Source organism: Oryza glaberrima, chromosome 2, assembly GCF_000147395.1.
Source record: "Oryza glaberrima chromosome 2, OglaRS2, whole genome shotgun sequence".
Taxonomy (NCBI): Eukaryota; Viridiplantae; Streptophyta; class Magnoliopsida; order Poales; family Poaceae; genus Oryza; species Oryza glaberrima.
In genome coordinates, this window is record NC_068327.1 from 9,963,340 (window position 1) to 9,984,263 (window position 20,924).

General features: G+C 41.5%; 1 protein-coding gene across 1 annotated transcript; it reads right to left on the reverse strand.

Annotated features, from left to right (window-relative positions):
• Window positions 1-7,863: 7,863 nt before the first annotated feature.
• On the reverse strand, window positions 7,864-15,456 carry LOC127763421 (transcription factor bHLH133-like). Its single transcript, XM_052288119.1, has 9 exons — window positions 14,844-15,456; window positions 14,309-14,663; window positions 13,923-14,000; window positions 13,643-13,708; window positions 12,710-12,775; window positions 11,441-11,536; window positions 9,027-9,071; window positions 8,682-8,726; window positions 7,864-8,518 (listed from the first exon to the last, which is right to left on the reverse strand). The coding sequence occupies exons 1-9, from the start codon at window positions 15,164-15,166 to the stop codon at window positions 8,366-8,368; spliced, it is 1,227 nt and encodes a 408-aa protein (XP_052144079.1). The 5' UTR covers window positions 15,167-15,456; the 3' UTR covers window positions 7,864-8,365.
• Window positions 15,457-20,924: the final 5,468 nt, after the last annotated feature.

Below are 20,924 nucleotides of genomic sequence, written 5' to 3' on the forward strand. Positions count from 1 at the left end.
GAGGTGTGTCTTGAAATGGAGAAAGAGAGCTCCTTTTATAGCCTCCCAATGACGGTTGTGACGGTTGGAATGGTCAGAAATACCCTCCAACCGTCATTGGGAGCTAATCTACACCGCCCAGGCAAAGCCCTGGATCAAACGGCTGCGAGGGGGGTTCGGCCGAACCAGGTTTTGGCTGGTGGCCTCCTCTCTTGCTCCCATATGCAGACTTGTGAATTTTGGCCCAATTGGTCGTGTCATTTCTGAGTTCTTGGCCTATTCATTGATAAATCTGATTCTCGACATCGTCCGATTGATTGATCGTCTATTTTGATGTTGATTCTCCTTTATTTTATGTTCATTCTCTGCAAGAGGTTAGTAATCCTAGTGCTAGTGGAATATTTATTAATTAAACACAAATATGCATTGCAAGCATGGCTAGTTCTCTTTTATTTGGATAGTATTGACGGGCAAAACTGATCGCTAACGACCGTCAACACCGTTCCGAACAACCATGGAACACGTTCCATCTATGGTTCCGTAGAGTTCCAGATTGTCGTTCCAAAAAATTAAGCTAGGAACACGTTCCACCTATAGTTTCGAAATTTTGGAAGAGGTATACTCCTCTAGTTCCATGCTTTTGGAAAATGGCATCCCACGTTCCACGTTCCAGTTCCTCGTTCCAGTTCCTCGTTCCATCGACCCATGAACTTTTGTGACTTAGGTTTAGCCAAAATTTGGATGAAACAAACTTGTAATGCTGATTATTCAACCTAGTAGTCATGCTGCCTATTGGGACCATACCTTGACCAAATATGCTCTACCGAATCTTTCTTCAAAGCGTAGTGCGTACCTCGATCTTGTACACGTTGATCATGTTGGAGGACTGATGTCGGATGGGGTCCCGATCTTCTGATAGGTAATTTATCTTCCCATAACCAGAAAAAAAATCATTCATCCTTTGAGTATGTTTTCAGAGTGCAAAGTTGTGCATTGATTCATATCTAGTCCTTACTATTGTCGGGTGCTTGCTTGAGCTAGAGTTGAGTCTAGGCTAGGCCAGCACATTGACTAGTACTTTGAACTATTATTCAATTTTGCATTTTTTGATTAGCACAATTATGTTCCTCTGCTAATATATATTGTGCCTCCCAAGCTCCACATATATACTTCTGGTGAGCACCACTTTGATCCTTGCAATTGCCACATCACGTCCTTCAAGGTGTCACGAACCAGTCACCAGTTGTACCGTCCATAGCACTGCTGGTAAGGCACTTGTAAGAGCTTGATAAGGTGCTCCATTTGGCTGAGTTGTTGAGAGGCACCACTACACCACGTAGCAGATTATTAGGGATAACCTTCACTGTTTGTTGTTGTTTTTGTGTTTGCAATGACATGTATGGGTGGCGCTCAAAATCAACGATACCAACAAGGTGACAATAATCACGTGCCCGATGATCCTTATTCTAAGGTTAAGTTTAAAATACCATCCTTTTCGAGTTATTATGATGCTGAGAAATACTTTGATTGGGAGATGACAGTAGAGCAAAAGTTTAGTGCCCACCTTGTGCCTGAGCAACATAGAGTTCGATAAGCCAGTAGTGAGTTCAAAGAGTTTGCTTATATTTGGTGGTCTGGGTTTGCTGTAGAGAGAGCTTTACCTACTACTTGGAAAGAACTTAAGGTAGCTATACGTGATAGATTTGTTCCACCATCTTATCTTAGAGAATTAAGCAAGAAACTGATGTGTTTAGAAGAAGGGAATAAATCTGTACAGGATTACTATGGTGAGCTACAAAAAGGATTGATGCGACGTAGCATAGTGGATGGAACTGAGGATTCCATTTGTCGCTTTTACATGGGATTGAGGCGCGAGATTCAGGACATAGTAGATAATAAGGAATTTAACACTGTCAACCAGTTGTTTCAGTTTGCTATGCTTGCAGAGAAGGAATTGCAGGGGCGTAATCAACAGGTCAAGAACAAGGCGAGCACGTACACGCTGCGGGCGAAGCCATCTTCGGGGCTGCCCAAGCCCATCTCTTTCTGGGTGACCCCACCAGCGAGCAAGCGACCAATTGCGCCCGGAGTTTCTGCAGCACCAAAACCACCTCACCCACGACCTGCAGATTCAGGTAAAGGTTCTTCGCAGGTATCCACCAAGAGTGCCTCATCTGTCGCTTCGACGGGACGCACGCCCAGGATTCAGTGCCACCGCTACCATGGATTTTGCCATGTGTAGAAGGTTTGCCTAAGTCAACGGGCATACGTTGCTACGGAAGATGGCTACATCAACACCTCCGACGTTGAAGATGATGAGGAGGAAGAGAAGAAAGATGAAGAGAAAAAAACCTATCTATAGCTCCATGCATGCTTGAAGAATGTTCAATTGGACAAGCACCTATAATTTGTGAAGATGAGAATAAATGTAATGATAATGGTGCTACAACTAATCAAGGTATGCATATTTATCATGTACCAACTATGTCCAGTACTTGTGCTACATTAGAGCAACCCATAGTGGAAACGATTGTTGAAATACCTTTGTCACAAAACAATTTGCTTGATGTTTCTTGTGATAAAGAAGAGTTGTGCGATGCTTCACTTATATCCATGCCACAACTAGTGAATGAACATGTTGGTTCTATAGTAAAGCCACCATGTGTTGAGTTTAAACATGTTATTCATATTGCTAGCGAGAATGAAGAGCTTAAATTGCTATCTTCTTTGAATACTTGGGGTTATATTCAATTTGATGATCTTTGTCCACTCAACTGTTTAGAGAAGAAATTATTTGCTAGATTTGAATTGCCATGTCCTTCTTATGTGATTTTTCATATTATAGGCAATTATGATAGTAAAGGAGAATTAAATGTGCATCGAGTATATATTTGTTTGAATTTGACTATACCTCCTTTTCATGATAAAATGTATTGTCTAGAGGACCACATGCGTATAAGTAATTCTCTTTCTAGTTCCTCTAGTTGTTTAAATGAGTTACAAGTTAATTTGCAAGAAGGGGAGTGTTGGGGTTTTTCGACTACAAAGATTTTAGAATCCAACCATATGGCCATCAAGAAATGTTCCTCACCGGATGTTGTGATAGATAAAGATAAGTTCAATACGCTCCATGACAAGGTGAAACCGAGGACGGTTTCCAATCAAGAAGGGGAGGATGATGAGGACACAACAAGCTCGGATATAACCATGACTAACTTATGTATTAATCAACCAAAGGTGCATATGTTTTATATTAGATTTACTTGTTATATATTTGAACAAATGTTTCTACACAATGAGTTTTGTGTGTTTTAGGTTTGCAAAGTTACTTGCTTGGGCGAAAGAAAAGAGACCGAGCGTAAGGAATGCATGGATGATTGAAGAAGTTGATTGGGGACCAAACCAAGACCTTCTCTAAGTTTTCTTTCATCTCACCACGTCACTTTTGGTCTATAGAAGACAAGAGATAAAGTCCTACAGGTTTTGAATTCGGATTCGGGCCTCCTGACAGCATCAACTTCAAACGGACCTAGCCGCTTATCTAGAAGGAATTTCAGGGCCCATGAGTACTTGTTGGAAATCTTATGGAATCTACTTTCAGATGGTTTTGGTCTCACGTCAAAATTCCTACCGAGCTGCCGGGAATCTGCAAAAAAAGACACGTATCTCATCTAGTCCGAATCTGATTTAGGTTTTGGGCCTTGTAATTGTGTCGTAGGCTTAGCCCAAGGGGGTGTGTGCCCTAGAGCAACCCTAGGACGTCCCTAATCATACTTAATCAGTAGCCGTCATCGTTTAGAGTCGGGTTTAGCTTAGATTAAACTGTAACAGTTTTGACGCTAGATCAGTTTGTGGAACCCCAAATTCGAGTGTTTAATCATTCATATGCAATTGTGTTGCAATCTATCTTGTTCATACTTGTGTTCTTCGATTCGCATGCAGGGATTAGCCTTCTCGGCGAGGTCAACCGGGTTTCGGCACGGTTGATAACCAGAGGAGACGTGGTGCTGCAATTGCAGGGCTCAATAGCGTGTTCGTTCAGAAGCCGGATCGAGTTGTGCCGCGACTCCGCCCAAATCGATTGTTTATCTATACCTATCGGAAGATCGGGACCACGCATTCCTCTTGTCTCTTGTCTCTTGTCTTCTATGGACCAAAAGTAACGTGCTGAGATGAAAGAAGACTTGGAGAAGGTCTTGGTTTGGTCCCCAATCAACTTCTTCAATCATCCATGCATTCCTTACGTTCGGTCTCTCTTCTTTCGCCCAAGCAAGTACCTCTGGAAACGAAAACACACAAAACTCATTGTGTAGCAACATTTGTTCAAATATATAACAAGTAAATCTAATATAGAACATATGCACCTTTTGGTTGATTAATACATAAGGTAGTCATGCTTATATCCGAGCTAGTTGTGTCCTCATCAAGGACAGCCTCAAATTCATCCAGTGCACCTTAATTATACTCGGGTTCGTCAACCTCGAACTCTCCATTGTTGTCGTTATGATCAAAGGGTGGGAGATCTCTCTTATCTTCAAGAATCATGTTCTGCAATATGATACAAGCCGTCATGATCAATCCAATGCCACCTATTTCCCATAATCGACAAGGCACAACAACCACCCTAAAACACGCCTTCAGGATGTTGAAGGCACACTCAATGTATTTTCTTATTGACTCTTGGTGAGCTGCAAACAACTGGTCTTTGCGACTTTGCGGTAACTTATACCCATTTTCTAATATACAAAAGATACAATAGAGCCTCTTGTAATTCAGCTCAAAGTTGTGTGTGTTGTGAAGTGAAGTGAGCTCCTCCTTTTATAGCCTCCATATGATGGTTACAACTATGGGAATTGTCCAAAACACCCTCCAACCGTCATTGGGAATAAATCAGGAGCATACACATGGAAGATGGCGATCAACGGCCTCAGAACAGGTTCGGCCGAACCCAAAAACCCACATTCTGGCCACTCCTTTGGCTGGGAGGTTGCTTAATGGGCCCCCAACATCATGTACTATGATTTGGCCCAATTATAAGTGGTTTTGATTGACATATGGGCCCTCCAATCCATGTAAATGTGTCCTGATTGTCCGGAGGTGTATTTTGTCGTATGACGGACGTGTTTTCTCCTTAATATACCTGCATTCAAATATTTCACCAACACTAGTGGAAATGATTAGGAATAATCCCTACCACTAAGTTGGATACCATATTTTATTTCATTATATGCAAGTATTGACGGTCAGATATTATGATTTAAGAATTGTCAACAGTATAACATTTCCTTCCATTGCCCTCAATGGGATCAGTGGAATTGTTGAGCCAAGCACTAACCAACAATTCAATGTAGTGGGGTAAACATACTAGTTTCACTCACCTTAATATCATCTTCATTTAAATAAAATGGAACAAATGTAATCTCACAAGAAACTCAATAGCACATAAATTGCATAAACCCTTTTACAGAAGTTTCGGCACCCTAAATAAGTAACTAAATTTAAAACCAATCAATACTCACAGTTAACAATTCTATAAAAATAACCCAACTCACTAACATCATCATATCAAACTAATCCATCTCAGTACCATCATCATATCTATCATCTACAAACTCCAAAAATCATCATCATTGAAGTAATCCAACTAACTCACTAACAAATAAACCAATGATACTCATCCACCACATGTACAACATTCACAAATAACTGACTTAACCAACCAATTATTCACCCATCACAGCAGTAGCATCATCAATACATAAACCAAAATAAATAGGATGAAACAAAAATTCTCACCAGCCTTAGGTCCTCATCATATGTGTAGTAGAGTTTGACCCTCCCGTCATCACCAGCTTGCGGTGGGGGATCTGGAATTGGCAGCTAGGGATTTGGCACTTGGGGTTGGGAATTTGCTGAAACCCTATGGTGCTGGCAAGATCTTGAGCCCCTTGTGCTGCTGCCCGTGAATCCACTACTAGAGGTGGAGGGGGTTGAGTGTAAAATGCAGGAAACTGTGAATGAGCATAGGGGAACATGAACTGGGGATGGACAAAGGCAGGTTGGCTCGAAGATTTGCCAAGATTGGCGACCAGATCTAGGTCATTGAACATGTTGGGGAAGCCAGTGGGAGGATTCGGATCCATGTCGACCTGCAAACAGATTGTTCTTAGAACTGCAAAGGAAAACCAAATCGACAAACAAAAATGGGGGTGGTGACTAGGGTGTACAGACCTAGGGTTCAGGATAAAAAGAACTAACCTTTTTGGGGGTTTTCTCCGATGGGGCTCGACGAGGCTCGCCGCGACCTACGGGAATGCCTGCGAATGATGGCCGACGATGACCGAGGTAGAAGGAGAGGGGCAAACCGGGCGAGCGAATGGCGAGAGGGGCGAGAGCGACAAGCTTGTACCCCTGTGGATTGAGAGAGGGGGGACCGCTCCAACAACGCGAGGAATCGACCTACACAACGCGGTGCCCAGACCCAAACCTTTGCCTCGCACCAACTCCCCGCGCAGAGGTGCGCGCACGTGCAGAAGGTCCACGCCTCCCTACGGGCGCGTGCTCCTCGACGCTTTTTGGCGGATGGTCTGATGTGGAGGGCTGGGGGTGCGGTCCATGTCCCCGTGTTGGCCATGCCCTAACAGGCTCAATGACAAGATGAAACCGATGACGGTTTCTAATCAAGAAAGGGAGGATGATAAGGACAACACTAGCTCGGATATGACCATAGCTACCTTATGTATTCATCAAGCAAAGGTGCATGCTTTCTATGTGAGATTTACGCGTTACATATTGCACTATGAGTTTTGTGTGTTCTCGTTTGTAAAGGTACTTGCTTGGGTAAAGGGAAAGAGACCGAGCACAAGGAATAAATGAACGATCATAGAGGTTGATTGGGAACCAAACCAAGACCTTCCACAAGTCTACTCCAATATTACCAGATCACTTTTGCTCCATAGAAGTCAAGAGACGAAGTTCATGCATATCTTAGATTCGGATTCGGGTCACCCGGCAGCATCAACTTCAAACGGACATAGCAGCTGATCCAGAAGGATTCTCAAGGTACATGAGTACTTATTAGAAATTTTATGGAATCTACTTTCACATGGTTTTTGTCTCACGACAAAATTCCTTCTTTGCTGTCGAAAATCTACAAAACAAGCCATGTACACCATCCAATTCGAGTCTAATTTGGGTATTGTGCCTTATAATTATGTCATGAGCTAAACCCAAAGAGTTGTGCGCCTTAGGGCAACCCTAAGAATATTTATTCAGTAGCTATCATAGTTTAGAATAAGATTTTGCTTAGATTATTTCTATCATTGCAGTTTCGTTGCTAGTTCGATTTGTGTAATGCCAACTTTGAGATCTTAACTATTCATCTTCAGATTGAGTTATAATCTACCTTGTTCTTGCTTATGTTCTTCAATTCGCGTGCAAGGATTAGTCTTTTCGGTAAGGTCAATGTTTCGACACGGTTGATAACCAGAGGAGAAATGGTGTTATGGTTGCAAGGCAGGATCGTGTTTGTCAAGTTTCCGCTAAATTAAGAGTTATCAATACCTATCGAAAAATCGGGACCTAGTTCCTCAAATGGGGAGGAAGGAGAAAAGGGTATATGTATCTATGAATTGAGGAGCATCACTGTATATTACAGGAAAAGCACATACCGGAGTGGCGATTTTTCGGCAACTACACAACAAATTTCCAGTAGTGTATTTCTAAAAAAGATGAGAGCAGAGTTTAATAAATTGGAATTTTATCAAATTTTTTTCCTGAAAAGGGAACGGGCCAGTCTCGCAAGATGAAACCATTTAGACTTTATTACAGCAAGCAATAAATTAAAACGTAGATACACATGCATGCATTACACATTCATGACCATTATTTTCGTGAACAAGCAAGGTGACATGCATGCATTCACCAAGATAAAAGACTTAAATTACAAGGGTGTTACTGATGTTTGATGATCAACACCAAGCTATAGCAAGCATAGGTGTGCTCTGGCAGCTGTCTACAACTTAACCCTTCTTCATTCTTCCAGTGCATAATAATCCATTAATCCACCCAAAGAGATCAATCTCTAGCTAGACAAGAGCCACACACACACACACACACACTACCAGTTATATACTCTGTTGCTGCACCCATCAAACCATGAGCATACACGTGCATAGCATCAAGAGGAACCAGCCTTTTCAGCAGGATGGCTGCTCCTGATGTTATGCAGCTAATTAACCCAAATGCAAGCATGTATGCATGTGATGTAATATGTAAGATATGATCTCTATATCTCCATTGATTCTTCAGCTAGCTTAATTAGCCAGCCGAGCCAGCCATTTCATTGGCCATGGCGCCCACAGAGATCACCGGACCATGCATCGATCTAGCGGCCGAACCCTATGCCGAAAGCCGGCGGCGCCGCCCAGTAGTCCGCCGGGCCGGCGTCGACGCCGACGTCCACCGTGCAGCTCACCGGAACCAGGCACAGGCCCCTGCTCCTCAGATCCATCGTCTTCGCTTCCTCACAGCTTTCATCCTGATTAATTAATTAATTAATAGAGTTAATTATTGTCACACAAAATTATCGTAGGCACCATTTAGTATTTTACAATTATTTTGCTAAATTATGTATACTTGTAATTTACATGAAATTTAAATCGATGAGAGTACATGTATCGTTCTAAGGGATGAGGGCTCACTTGATCAGGCTGTCCTCTCTTTTTCACGGCATTGTCATGTAGGAGCTGCTCGTACAATGGAACCACACATAAAGAGGGTGTTGTATTAGTTATTAAGTGATTAATCAAAGCTAAGTTTTCAGTGATAGTTATTAAAGGTGTAAAGCTAGAGACAAAGTACTGGCCCCATGATTAACTTTCCAGGATGCTTTTATGGACCAATTAAAGCAAAGCTTTAGACAAACTAAAAGCCCCTTTGGGAACAAAAGGATCATCTTTTGTGCTTTACTTAACTGATCAGCTGGGTATAGATCCCATAAAGGAAAAATGACTAATTGATCGAATAATTCATTAGTTACTTAATACCTGGCCAGGGTCTTCTGGAAATATGCTGTTCCTTTCTCCTTGCACCTATAAAATTAAACAGCAATTAAAGGGAATCAAACAGCTAGCTTTTTTATCGACCAGCATATATATACACATTTGGTTCGTCAGGCATAAAGTTTCTGTCAATACTTTTATCGAAAGATCTCACAGAGATACGATGCTCTGAATAAAATCATAAGCACAAGCTTTTTATTCTTGATTATTGTGTGCAAAGTTTGTTCTGCCATTACGTAACCTAATCTAAACTAATCTAGCTAACCCATGCATATGGTAGTTTTGTTGTTCTTTTTGCAGTGTGCAGAGATCAGTGCATGTGTCAATCCATGGATCGGAAGAATAGTCTATTGAGACCAGTACAATAAAATTGCAATGATTAGATTAATTAATTATAGCAAATGTACTCCCTGTTCTGCAGTGTGCAGACTCAATGCATGTGTCAATGTGGATCAGAATAATATTATATTGAGCAGTACATGAAGAAGTAACGTAACCCTACAATTAACAAAATGTACTGACGCAACACCTGTGCAGGCAACATAGTTTGGAATAAAGCCATAATTTTAGATAAAATATTTCAAGTGTATGTGATACATGAAAATAGTTGTGAGGTTGAAGTTGTGGGTACATTTTATAAACTTATACTAGCTAAAATTTGTGAGGTTGAAGTTTGGTCTAAAATTTGTGTATGACCGTCTAATGTAGCCTTTTCCTAAAAGAGAATTCTTGTTGGAAAAAAAATAAAAGGTTTTATGCGTGGTGTGTGGTTATTTAATTACAAAACAACCTACTATATGTACGAATATGTTTTTTCTATCAGTATATATTTTTCCCAACAACTTAGCCTAGCTGCCAAAAACATACAACAAATATGTGCGCACCACTGTACTATAGTTGACATATGAACAGATAGATGCATGCTAGATAGTAATTGACAACGTACTTGGAACACAATCACTTGACATTACCCTTTGTCTTTATTGTGGACAAGCTCTGTGAGGGGATTTCAATATTATTTGTGTGTACTACGGGTCATGCTTCCTAAATAAAGTTAACTAGAATAAATTGCAGTAGTACTAATAGAATTATATTTTGTGCACGTAAAAAAGGTAGAGATACTTTATTAATCGTGAGGTGGTTGCAGGAAACCAACAATTTTTCATCGGTTTCAACCGACCAAATCATTGTCGTGTTTCTGTCATGACAAAGCCTTATGTCACCTACTGTTGTACATAGCTGGAGGACTAAATGTTTTTGTTAATCCTCTACAAAGTGGCTAGTGTTAATAACCAATATATATAGAGAGTGTGTTTTTTTTTTCGAATATAAAGTGAATTGTCTGCTTTTTCTAATCAGTTGTGGCTTTTAGTTTAAATTGATTGGTGCACAACTTAATATGCAATCAGATCCAAAGATCTCGAGATCAAATCCTGGTTAGCGCTCTATTCCACGCTAAAGGCTTGAGGAGGCCTCGCGTAAGGGTGCATGCAACTCAATATTCCACTATAGTAGTCTCCAATGACATTTTATGTGTTTTACCCCCATCATTATGCATTCCCTACTCCCCATGCATTGTACGTGTGCCGGCTTAATTTGAATGTGTCTATTTTTCACATGATAATTATTTAAAAACCATTGAAATGATATGATTTAAAAACAACAAGAAACAAACGATAGACTGCACCATATGGTAAAATAATGTATTTGGGCTTTATTTGAAGTGTGATCGATCTGAGTTCGATCGACGACCCCCCCACGTACCAACAACCATATATATCGATATATATGAGCCAGAAAATAATGCTACAACAACTAAGTAAGGACGAAAACGGTTTTCCTATATATATGGACCGCGGTTACGTTTGGACCACGCCAACAAAGTAACAACAACGACCAACGACCATTCATTCCGATGATCTACTTACTCCTATCTATCAGCCGCCACCCAATAATGAAGCTGCCTGCATCTGCATCTGCATGCCTTGCCCACGGTAAAAAAGACCAGGCTGCTGCTATTGCAGATTTGCAGCAGCAGCAGCAGCAGATGCAACGACGACCCAATGCAAATTAAACCTGGATATTTTCTGCCAATATTTACGCTCCCTTTCACCCTTGTTGACCCAGCTAGCTGCCAATTCAAAGCCATTCCAAACGCAAAAGGATACAGATGCGATGCGATGTGATGCGATGCGAACCGCGGATGGAAGGCGTGCAGATGGATATGGCACGCACGGTGATGATGAGGAAAAAAAAAAAAACCCTGCTGCTGCTGCTGCTGCAGCCAACGTCGGGAATTGTGCACATCGATCTCTCGCGCGTGGGGGGGCGTTTGCAGTGCAGGCATGCATGCACAGTGGCTATAAGCTACAGTAGATATTGTATAGCTATATACTCACCCTGCTGGCTTCTGGCTGATGCTGGAGCTTGCTGTTGGAGCCACCTCCACCATTGCTGCTGCTGCCGCCATTGCCAAGGTACGGCGAGCTCAGAGCCTGGAGATCCATGACCATGAGATGGGTCGTCAGAGATTATATATATTAACTAGAGTGAGAAATTTCGTTAATTAGGTTTAATGTAAGTGTGTAGTTATATGGTAGTAGTATTAGGTGGTACTCTCCTCCGTTCCAAAAAACCTTGACCTCGTATTACGATGTGACGCATCCTACTAATACAACGAATCTAGACATAAAGATTTTAGTACTAGGTTGATTTTTTTTTAACTGAAGCTAATTAAGAGGGGCAAAAAAAAGAAAAAGAAAAGAAAAGAAAAGGTGTGTGATGGCTTGTGGCAGCACAGGGGAGGACAACGTGTGGCTGCTTTTGCGAAAAGGCAAAGCAAGCGTGAGCAAGCACTGTTTACATGAGATGAGCAGCAGGCAGGCTAAAAAGATTGCATCCTGGCTCTCTCTCTCTCTCTCTCTCTCTGACCATCTGCATGCATGCATATGCTGCTGCATCGATCAGATCGACAAGCCAGTATAAACATAAACACACATGCACGGATGGACCGGGATTATATAGGTCTAGCTATGGCAACGCATGCACATATACTACATATGCAGCTTTAGTATCTGTAATATGCAAGAGAGAGCATGCATTGGTGCATAGTAGAGCCCTGCCTCTTTTTGTTTCAACCTGTCTAGCTCCTTCTTTGGCACATCAAATCACTGTATAATATTATTTACTCTATCAATGTACTATGCATCATTTCATGGAGCTAAGCTAAGCTCTGCAAGCTTGTAACCCTAGCTATGAAATGTTTCAATTAAGATGTTATTATGTCAAAGTATGTATACTTGCAATTAATGGAGCTGTCTCCAGAAAGTATGTATATATGTTGTGTCAAAAGTGAACAACGACCTGCCGCATGTACGAATGACAATAACCAAGAAACAAACACTTTATGATTCATGGATACTACTTCCTCCGTTTTACAATGTAAGTCATTCTAGCATTTTTCACATTCATAATAATGTTAATGAATCTAAAATAATTAGATTCATTAACATTATTATGAATGTGAAAAATGCTAGAATGACTTACATTGTAAATCGGAGGAAGTAGCATTATTTGAGAGAACTAGCTGCTCTGCAGGTATGGGCACGCATGCATGGAGGAGAGAGAGATGATGGAGAGAAATGAGAGGGAGAGAGAAAGAGCTGGACCTCAATTTGACCGTGTAGGAATCTGATGTACCCAATGGCTTCAAGGAGTACAGACGCGGTGTCAGTCTGGCATAAAAGAGAGGTTAGCCCATGTCAGGATCTCTTTTTTGTATTTTTCTCTGGAATATTGGATCTTCTTTTACTACTACATGACTGGTCATCACCCATCAGGGGTTAAAAACAAAGATACAAAAGTACTACTATCACCACAAGATACTCCTATTCTATAGAGAGTTTCATTCATTCCCCTATATATATTGATATATATAACTTCCTTCTTCGGTAAAGTAGCTAAAGATAACTAATTAGGAGTATATATGATCATCAACGCATCAGATAATTCTCAGTAGAGTTTTCCCTCAAATTTCATTAACTTCTATTTTGTCTTTTCCTTTTGTTTCACTGAAATATATATTTGTAATTTTATGAACAAAATAAATGAGACTTAATTATATATGTAGGAACAGATCTTACTACTTAGAAATAAGAATAATTTACATTAATCTAAATTTATATATACATTGATGTATTGGACTATAGTAATAATTAAGCCGGTGTGCCATACTCATGGGCACATACGTACTCTTTCCGTTTTCATATCCATTAGGTACAAGGTCTAATCATTCTCCGGATAATTACAGCTCATCTCAGAAGAGGCTAAATGAGGAACTACTTGACATTGTATATATGTGGTCATAGCACCTTATAATATTGTCTTATCCATTGTCTTTCCAACTGGTTTTTCTTGTATATATTCCTTACAGAAATAACCATCTGTTCGTTGAACACTTAGCATTTGTATAATTAAGAAACTTTACCAGATCAACGAACTCAGTTGTTATATTCTACTAGCCTAGTGACAATTATTCTCTTCCCATTGCTGAAATATAAAAGCTAAAGACTAATAACATGCATGTAGTGATATATATGTACCTTCCCAAATGGGGAGACAAGCTGGTGAAGGGCAGTTATTCTATCACCTAGCTTCTCCTTCCTCACCTGAAGAAAAAGCACAAGCAAAACATACTAATTAAGAACGCCATCATTTCCATCTCCAACCCCATCTCACCTTATCTCTTAACCTACAATGATTCCATGCCTGTCCGTTTCAGCAAGCAAACTATTGCTTCAGTGCTAGCTTAGATTGCTCTGATTGATTGGGCCATACTCATTGAGAGATCTAGAGAGAGAGAGAGAGAGAGAGAGAGAGTACCTTAACTGTAGCTTGAGCCGGAGAGGGTTCTTGGGTCCTGGCCTTCTTGAAAGCTGCTCCAGATGCTGTGCTGATGCACTAGGAGAAACACAAAAGGATGGAGAGCAAAGTTACAAAACTTTCATACATAACTAATTAATTATCAACATGGCTCCCTATCTTAACTGCTTCCAGGAGGAGTGAAACTTTCATGCATGGTTATCTACCCACACAAAGCTATTAGTATTGAATCTCTCTTTCTAACCATCCAAAAGGTGATGATGAGCTTCCTCAAAGAAAGACTTTTTCACCCACCCTCACTCCTCAGTAAATGATAAGCACCTAAAATAATCTATACACAAACAAAAATTACCAGACTGATTATCTTGAATGATGATTGTCCCTACCTCACGTGGTGAAGTGTTGTTTGAGAACTCCAGCACGCCGTTGCTTCCAAGGGAGGTGGTAGAGGTGATGCAAGAAGACCTAGGGGAGGAAGCTTGCTGCTGCAAGGCGTTGTGGTGGGGGTGATGGCCATGGATGCCACCCCATGGAGAAGACGACGGCCTTGCAGCCACTGCCAATTGGGAAGCATCATCACTCGTGCTGCTCCCATGGCTAGTCGTGGTGGTGCTGTAGATGTTGTTGTAGCTGTTGCTCCCATGATCAGCTTCTGCAGCAGCTGCAGCTGGTGTAGTTGGTAACAGCACCTGGCCTTCCCAGTTCTTGTTGTACCCCTCTTCACCACTAGCCAATCCACCACTGGATGATCACAATATATATGACCATGTAAAGAGGGAGAGATGAGGTTTTTAGCACAATATTATTTCATGTAGCTGTTCAGAAGAATTCTAGAAACAGACCATTTCCAAGAACAATATCAAGTTAATCAATTACAAACATATAAATAAAAAAAAGAGAGAATGTGTGTGTGTGAATTACAGTAAGATATGGTTCCATGAGTCCTGGAGATGTTGGCCGTGGCGGCTGCCGGTGTCGTGCCAAGGCGCGGCGGCGGTGCTTGTCGTCGCAGTAGAAGGAAGAGGATAGTGATTCGAGAGCAGCAGGGAGGAGAAGGAATGGAGGGGAGAGGAGGAGGAGGAGGGAGTAGTGGAGGTGGTGGTGGAGGATGGCAAGAAAAGAGAAGCCGGATTGTGAAGCTGCTCAACAAAGGGGGGCCTCAAATTATTCACACTCCACCATCCATGGCCTTCCCCCATCTCCCCCACTAGAGCTGATGATTTGTGGAGGACTCCCCTATCCATATTCCCTCTCCCTTGATATGCTGATATGATCTTCCACCCAAGCAAGCTAGCTATACTAGCAACCAAGCAACAAGGTAGCACTCACTTGATCTCTCTTTCTCTCACTCACTCTCTCTCTCTAGCTTTTGCTCACTCTCTCCACAGGCTCTCTCTCTCAGCTAGCTAGTGATCTCCTTTTACACCTTGAGGTCAACCTTTAGAGAGAGAGAGAGAGAGAGGGGAGGAAGAAAGCATATGAGCCTTTGGAGGGAAGGGAATCTCTCATGGGCATAAGAACTTATTAGTGGAGGAGTGGAAGAAGCTTGAAAGAAGTCATGTGTTTTATTTTGCCTCCCTCCCTGTCCATCTCCACCTTTACTAGTTATCTTTTCCTTGGCTGCCCTTTTTTTTTCTGCTGCTCTCCCTGGCATCCCTTTTGTTTTTTTGGGCCTACTTTTGCTTTTGTGAAGAAATGGGTCAGTGAAAGGTGTGGAATTGCATCCAGGCTTTAAAGAATAGCCTTAACTAAAGGAAGATATGGAGGGTTTAAGCTTTTGGTTTTTGATTGGAGAGAGTACTATAACAAAGGCTGCAATAATAAGCAATATATATACATGGATGGGCCAACAAGGTCTGATTGATAGAGAAATTCTTGTTCATAAGTTAGGGCCTATTTAGATCCATTTGGAATGGCAAATAGCAAATGGCAAAGTTTTGATGGCAAAAGTTTTGGCATTGCAAAAGTACTAGTTGGTGTTTAGATGCATGTTAAAGTTTTGCCATTCTAGCACTAAAGTGAGAGAGAGAGAGGGAGTGGTCCCAAAGCACTTTTTGGCACAATTTGCTACTATGGACTAGCAAATGCCAAATGCCAAATTGCCAACTTTTGCTACTAGTGTTTAGATCCAAAATGGCAAAAAGTGCTACAAAATGGCAAAACTTTTGCTATTTTGGAGGATCTAAACAGGGCCTTATTGTATGAGTACTGCATCTAACATAAAGTTTGTGATTTCCTAAAACTAGACACAGGCCTTGGTTGGTCAGTTTTTTTACACCATTTTTTGGAGCGGGTTTTTTATATGTGGGATTAGGATGGAAAGAGGAGAATGAATGTGTTTTTAAGATAGTAGAGAAAAACATAAAATTTGATATCAATTTCTTTTGACACACAAAGTTCGGTCCTCATCTTGTTCTTATGATATATCTTGTGAAATTATGTTAGTGTATCTAAAAAGCCTCATGTTTAGTCCACGGACCAACTATTCTAAAAAAAAAAGACTAGCTAGGGAGGGACATTCTTAACTTTTAAGTTGTGCTCTAAAAAATTAGCTATCAATGTGGACTATACCTAACACACCTTAATATATGCCTCAGATTTTTCTGCTCATAAAAATAAATATATTACTCAAGCTTTACAACACATCTAATAATGAAGCTTTAAGAATTCCAGCATTTTTGTATGGTTTTTAAAATTAATCTGGGCAGTATATATGTCCATGCATGGGAACAAAATTGACCTAAATCCTAGCTAGAATCACACTCGATATACGTACTACTACTATATTCTATATGTATTACTCTTAATCGGCAATTCGATCGGCACCCGTTTAACCCATGTCTAAATTGTAGTACTCTGAAGTTCACCTCGTGATTAATTACTCCGAAGTTTCTTCGAGGCTAAGTTTAACCTGGCTGACATATCCATTCCTAGCTAACTAGCTAGCTCTACAGAGTTCAGACGGCCTGAACTTATCATCTTTTCTCGTCTTTCATGCACAACTGTTCTTTATATGGCTTTGTGCTTTCTTCCTAGCATTCCTCTCTTTTCTGCAGCTTAGGGATGCATAAACTAAAGGCCTCAAACACCGAGCCAATTTCTTGCGGATTTTAGGGATGGAATTACCACATAGCTTTGTTGTTGATGATGATGATGAATGAGATTGAGACAGTACCAAATCTTTGTCTAGCCTGCCTTGTCCTTCATATTACAAACTCTTCTGGATAGGTGTAGCATAGTAGTATAGTACTACCAGTACTGTCCTTGCCCTAGCATGGAAAGAATCATATGTGTAAAGTGCTACTAGTGTGCATGAGTCATCAATCAAATTAAAGATGGCATATGTATAGGTGTGTGTCTCACATCAGATAAATGTAGGAGATTATTAAAAGTCTATGTAAAGGTTATTAAGGGAAAAAAAACAGCTACGGACAATGCATACATATTTATAGGCTTATAGCTACTAGCTCCTCATGTTTGTGAGTTAATTTGTCAAACCTCTCAATATATACTTCCTAACTTTCGTTTTCTATGATTATATTGTGTTCATGAACACATCGCAATGCAGTTATTTTGTCCTGTTAGTCTGTCAGACATACAGGAGGATGCATTTATAGTTTTGTCTCTGATGGGGTTTTCGGAGATCACCAAATTATTTTCTGTCCTATGTGATGTTGCGTTAGGGCCGGAGAGTGACCGCACAAAGATATAGTACCCACCTAAAGTACAAAAATAATTGTTCAAGGAGAAATTAGCTGTAGTCCATGTGATTCATGTGGGCTATTCACCAAACAAATAATTATCTAATTTGAATATTACAATATGTAGACTGTATATAATAATCCGGCTGTTAACTAATTAATTATATAGTACTTAGTTATGCATGCCCAGGTTCTAAGGCCCCTGCTTAATTTTGGGATAGCTATCTCAAAATTAGAGAAAAAAATGTTAGTTATTCCATAAGTTTTTTTTAGGAAAAATACTGCAAAATGTGAACTTAGAAACTTTCAATATACTTACTTCGTCCCAAAATATAAACATTTTCAAGCTAGGTTGGCACGGGTATTAAGAAAATATGTAAGAATGATTAGAGAAAGTGTGTGATTGGTTAAAAAGAAAGTAGGTGAAGGAGAATGATTGTGATTGGTTGAGAGGAGGAGGTAGGTAGAGAAATAATTTCATTTTGGGACAAGGTATTATATTAGAAATAGCTACATTTTAAGATGGAGATAATATTTTCCGTGTTACCGTACGAATATATGCAGCCTTTTAAATTGAGAACTTACTCCCTCAAATAACCCAGTCTGAAATTCGTTCCTATAAAGATTTGAATTCAGAACCTTGGGATGCTACTCAGTTCACTGCAACCACTAGATTATATGCTGGCCCTTCTGCAGTTGACATGCTACATGGCTTCCGTTATGGACAAAACTAAACTAGACATAATTTGTAAAAGGTGTAGGAGTACATGGATAGCTAGCTTATGAATAGTGAATGCCTAATTCATTATCGAATTAAGCTAGAGATTGTACCCTACTACTTGCGTTGTTGTAGCTTAACAGCTAGTAATGCATAGCTAGCTGCAAGCCTTATCATTTTGTTCCCAAGAATCTACTAATCACTGGTCGTCGGCGCTTATGATGACGAACACTCTAACAAAGTCAAATTTTAGCTCCAAACCTTGGTGCTTATTATTAGCGGGAATGGCTGTAACCACGTCATGCAATCGTCAAGCTTAAGTCATCAGAGATTAATGGGATCTTCTGCGCCTTGAGCTGCATGCACAGTGGCAAATTGGCTCATCAGATCACAGTGATCAATCGAATTGGTGTCTATATAGCTAGCTGAAGTGCTGAACGTACAATATATGTGTGCACACTGTCTGCATATATTGGTCCACGTACGCATCCAAATATGCAGCAACACGCAGAACATTGCACTGCAGGTAGATAGCTAGGGACCATATGCATGCATGAGGCCGTTGTGGAAGAGGAGAAGGGGACATGTACATCTGACAATATTATGTTCCCCAAAGTCTTATGGTAATCTATAGAATGATACTGGTTTTCACACCGGTCAGTTTATCTCTATTATCAAAACGTCAACAAACGTGTGTATGTATCCATATATTTTCTGCATTTAACTGGGAAGAACATTAAGAAAGTGTATTCAGTTCTATCAAGATTCATATACAGATTTACCTAAAAAAATTCATATCTAGCTTCATCTCACTACTAGAAAAAATGGTTTTTAGCAACGTTGGCCTTTTATTTTTCCAGGCGGGTATGACCCTCGGAGCTAAATGGCCGCCTAGAAAAATGTAAATCGGGGTGGAGCTCACCATCTACCTGCGAAAATCATTTTTTCCAGGCGGACCTCTTATTTTCACAGGCGGACCTCTTAAGTGGTCCACCTGGAAAAATATGAGTTTTGCAGGCGGAACCTTATGTGGTCCGCCTATAAAAATCATGCCTCCAAAAAAAAAATCAGTCATCCTTATCCTCTCCTCCACCATCCTTATCTTCTCCTCTCCACCATTAATTTCCCTCCCCTCCTCTCTCTCTCTCTCCTTCTCCCTCACACACTTAGCAAAAAAAAATCCTCCACTGGCTCACCTCCTCCCCACCTCCGCCGCCGGCTGCCCTCCTCGACGACGACGACCGCGACGCCGCCTCCGCTCGCCGTCGGCTCCCCTCGGCCACGAGACGATAACCTTCACGGCACCATGAAGCGGCGGATCCACCGGCTCCCCTCCTCTCCGCCTCCGTCGTCGGCTGCCCTCCTCCCCGCCTCCGCCGCCGGCTCCCTCCTCGACGACGACGACGACCGGGACGCCGCCTCTACGAGCCGTCGGCTTCCCTCGGCCGTGACGACGACGACCTTCGCGGCGTCGTGAAGCGGCGGATCTACCGGCTCAACTCCTCCCCGCCTCCGCCGCCGACAGCCCTCCTCGATTACGATGATGACCGCGACACCGCCTCCGCGAGCCGTCGGCTCCTCTCGGCCGCGACGACAACGACCTTCGCGGCACCGTGAAGCGGCGGATCCACCGGCTCCCCTCCTCCTTGGCTCCGCCGCCGGTTCCCCTCCTCGCCGTCGGCTCCGCCTCCATCGCCGGCTCCCTCCTTGCCACCGGCTTCCTCCTCCTCGACGACGACGACGGCGGCACCAACGACGCTGAGACGACGACGACGATGATGCGACGACGGCGGCAACCCCTGTGGGGACGGCAGCGGACGGAGGAGGAGAGCAATCGTCGGCCGGAGGGAGAGGCCGGCGACGGCGGTGGGGCGTCTTTTTTTTATTCGCTGAAATTTGCTTTGCAGGCAGGTGAATCTGCCGCCTGCGAAGATGCTGTCCGCCTGCAAAAATTAATTTTCGCAGGCGCCTGCGAAAATTATCTATTTTCACAGTCGTTTGCTTATAGGCGGAACGCCGGTCCGCCTAAAAAGATGGATTTGGCCCGCCTGCAAAAACCTTGTTTATGGTAGTGTCTTCATGAATATTAAGCATGGGCACTACTAATTAGTATTTGGTTTCAATCTAAACTAGCACATTTGCTATTCAAATTACCTAAATTATGGTAGGGTATGTTTTGTACTCCAACTCAAAACGGGCCTACATATTTACTACTATACATGTCAGTACTTAGGCCTTGTTTAGTTGGGGAAAAAAAATTAGGTTTGGTTGTCACATCGGATATACGGACATCCATTTGAAGTATTAAACGTAATCTAATAACAAAATAAATTATAGATTCCGCCAAGAAAACTGCGAGACGAATTTATTAAGCCTAATTAATCTGTCATTTGTTCATCTGTCATTAGCAAATGTTTACTGTAGCACCATATTGTCAAATTATGGCGCAATTAGATTTAAAAGATTCGTCTTGTAATTTAGACGCAAACTGTGTAATTAATTTTTTTTTCACATTTAATACTCCATACATGTACCTAAATATTCAATGTGATGGGTGAAAAGTTTTTTTCTTGGAACTAAACA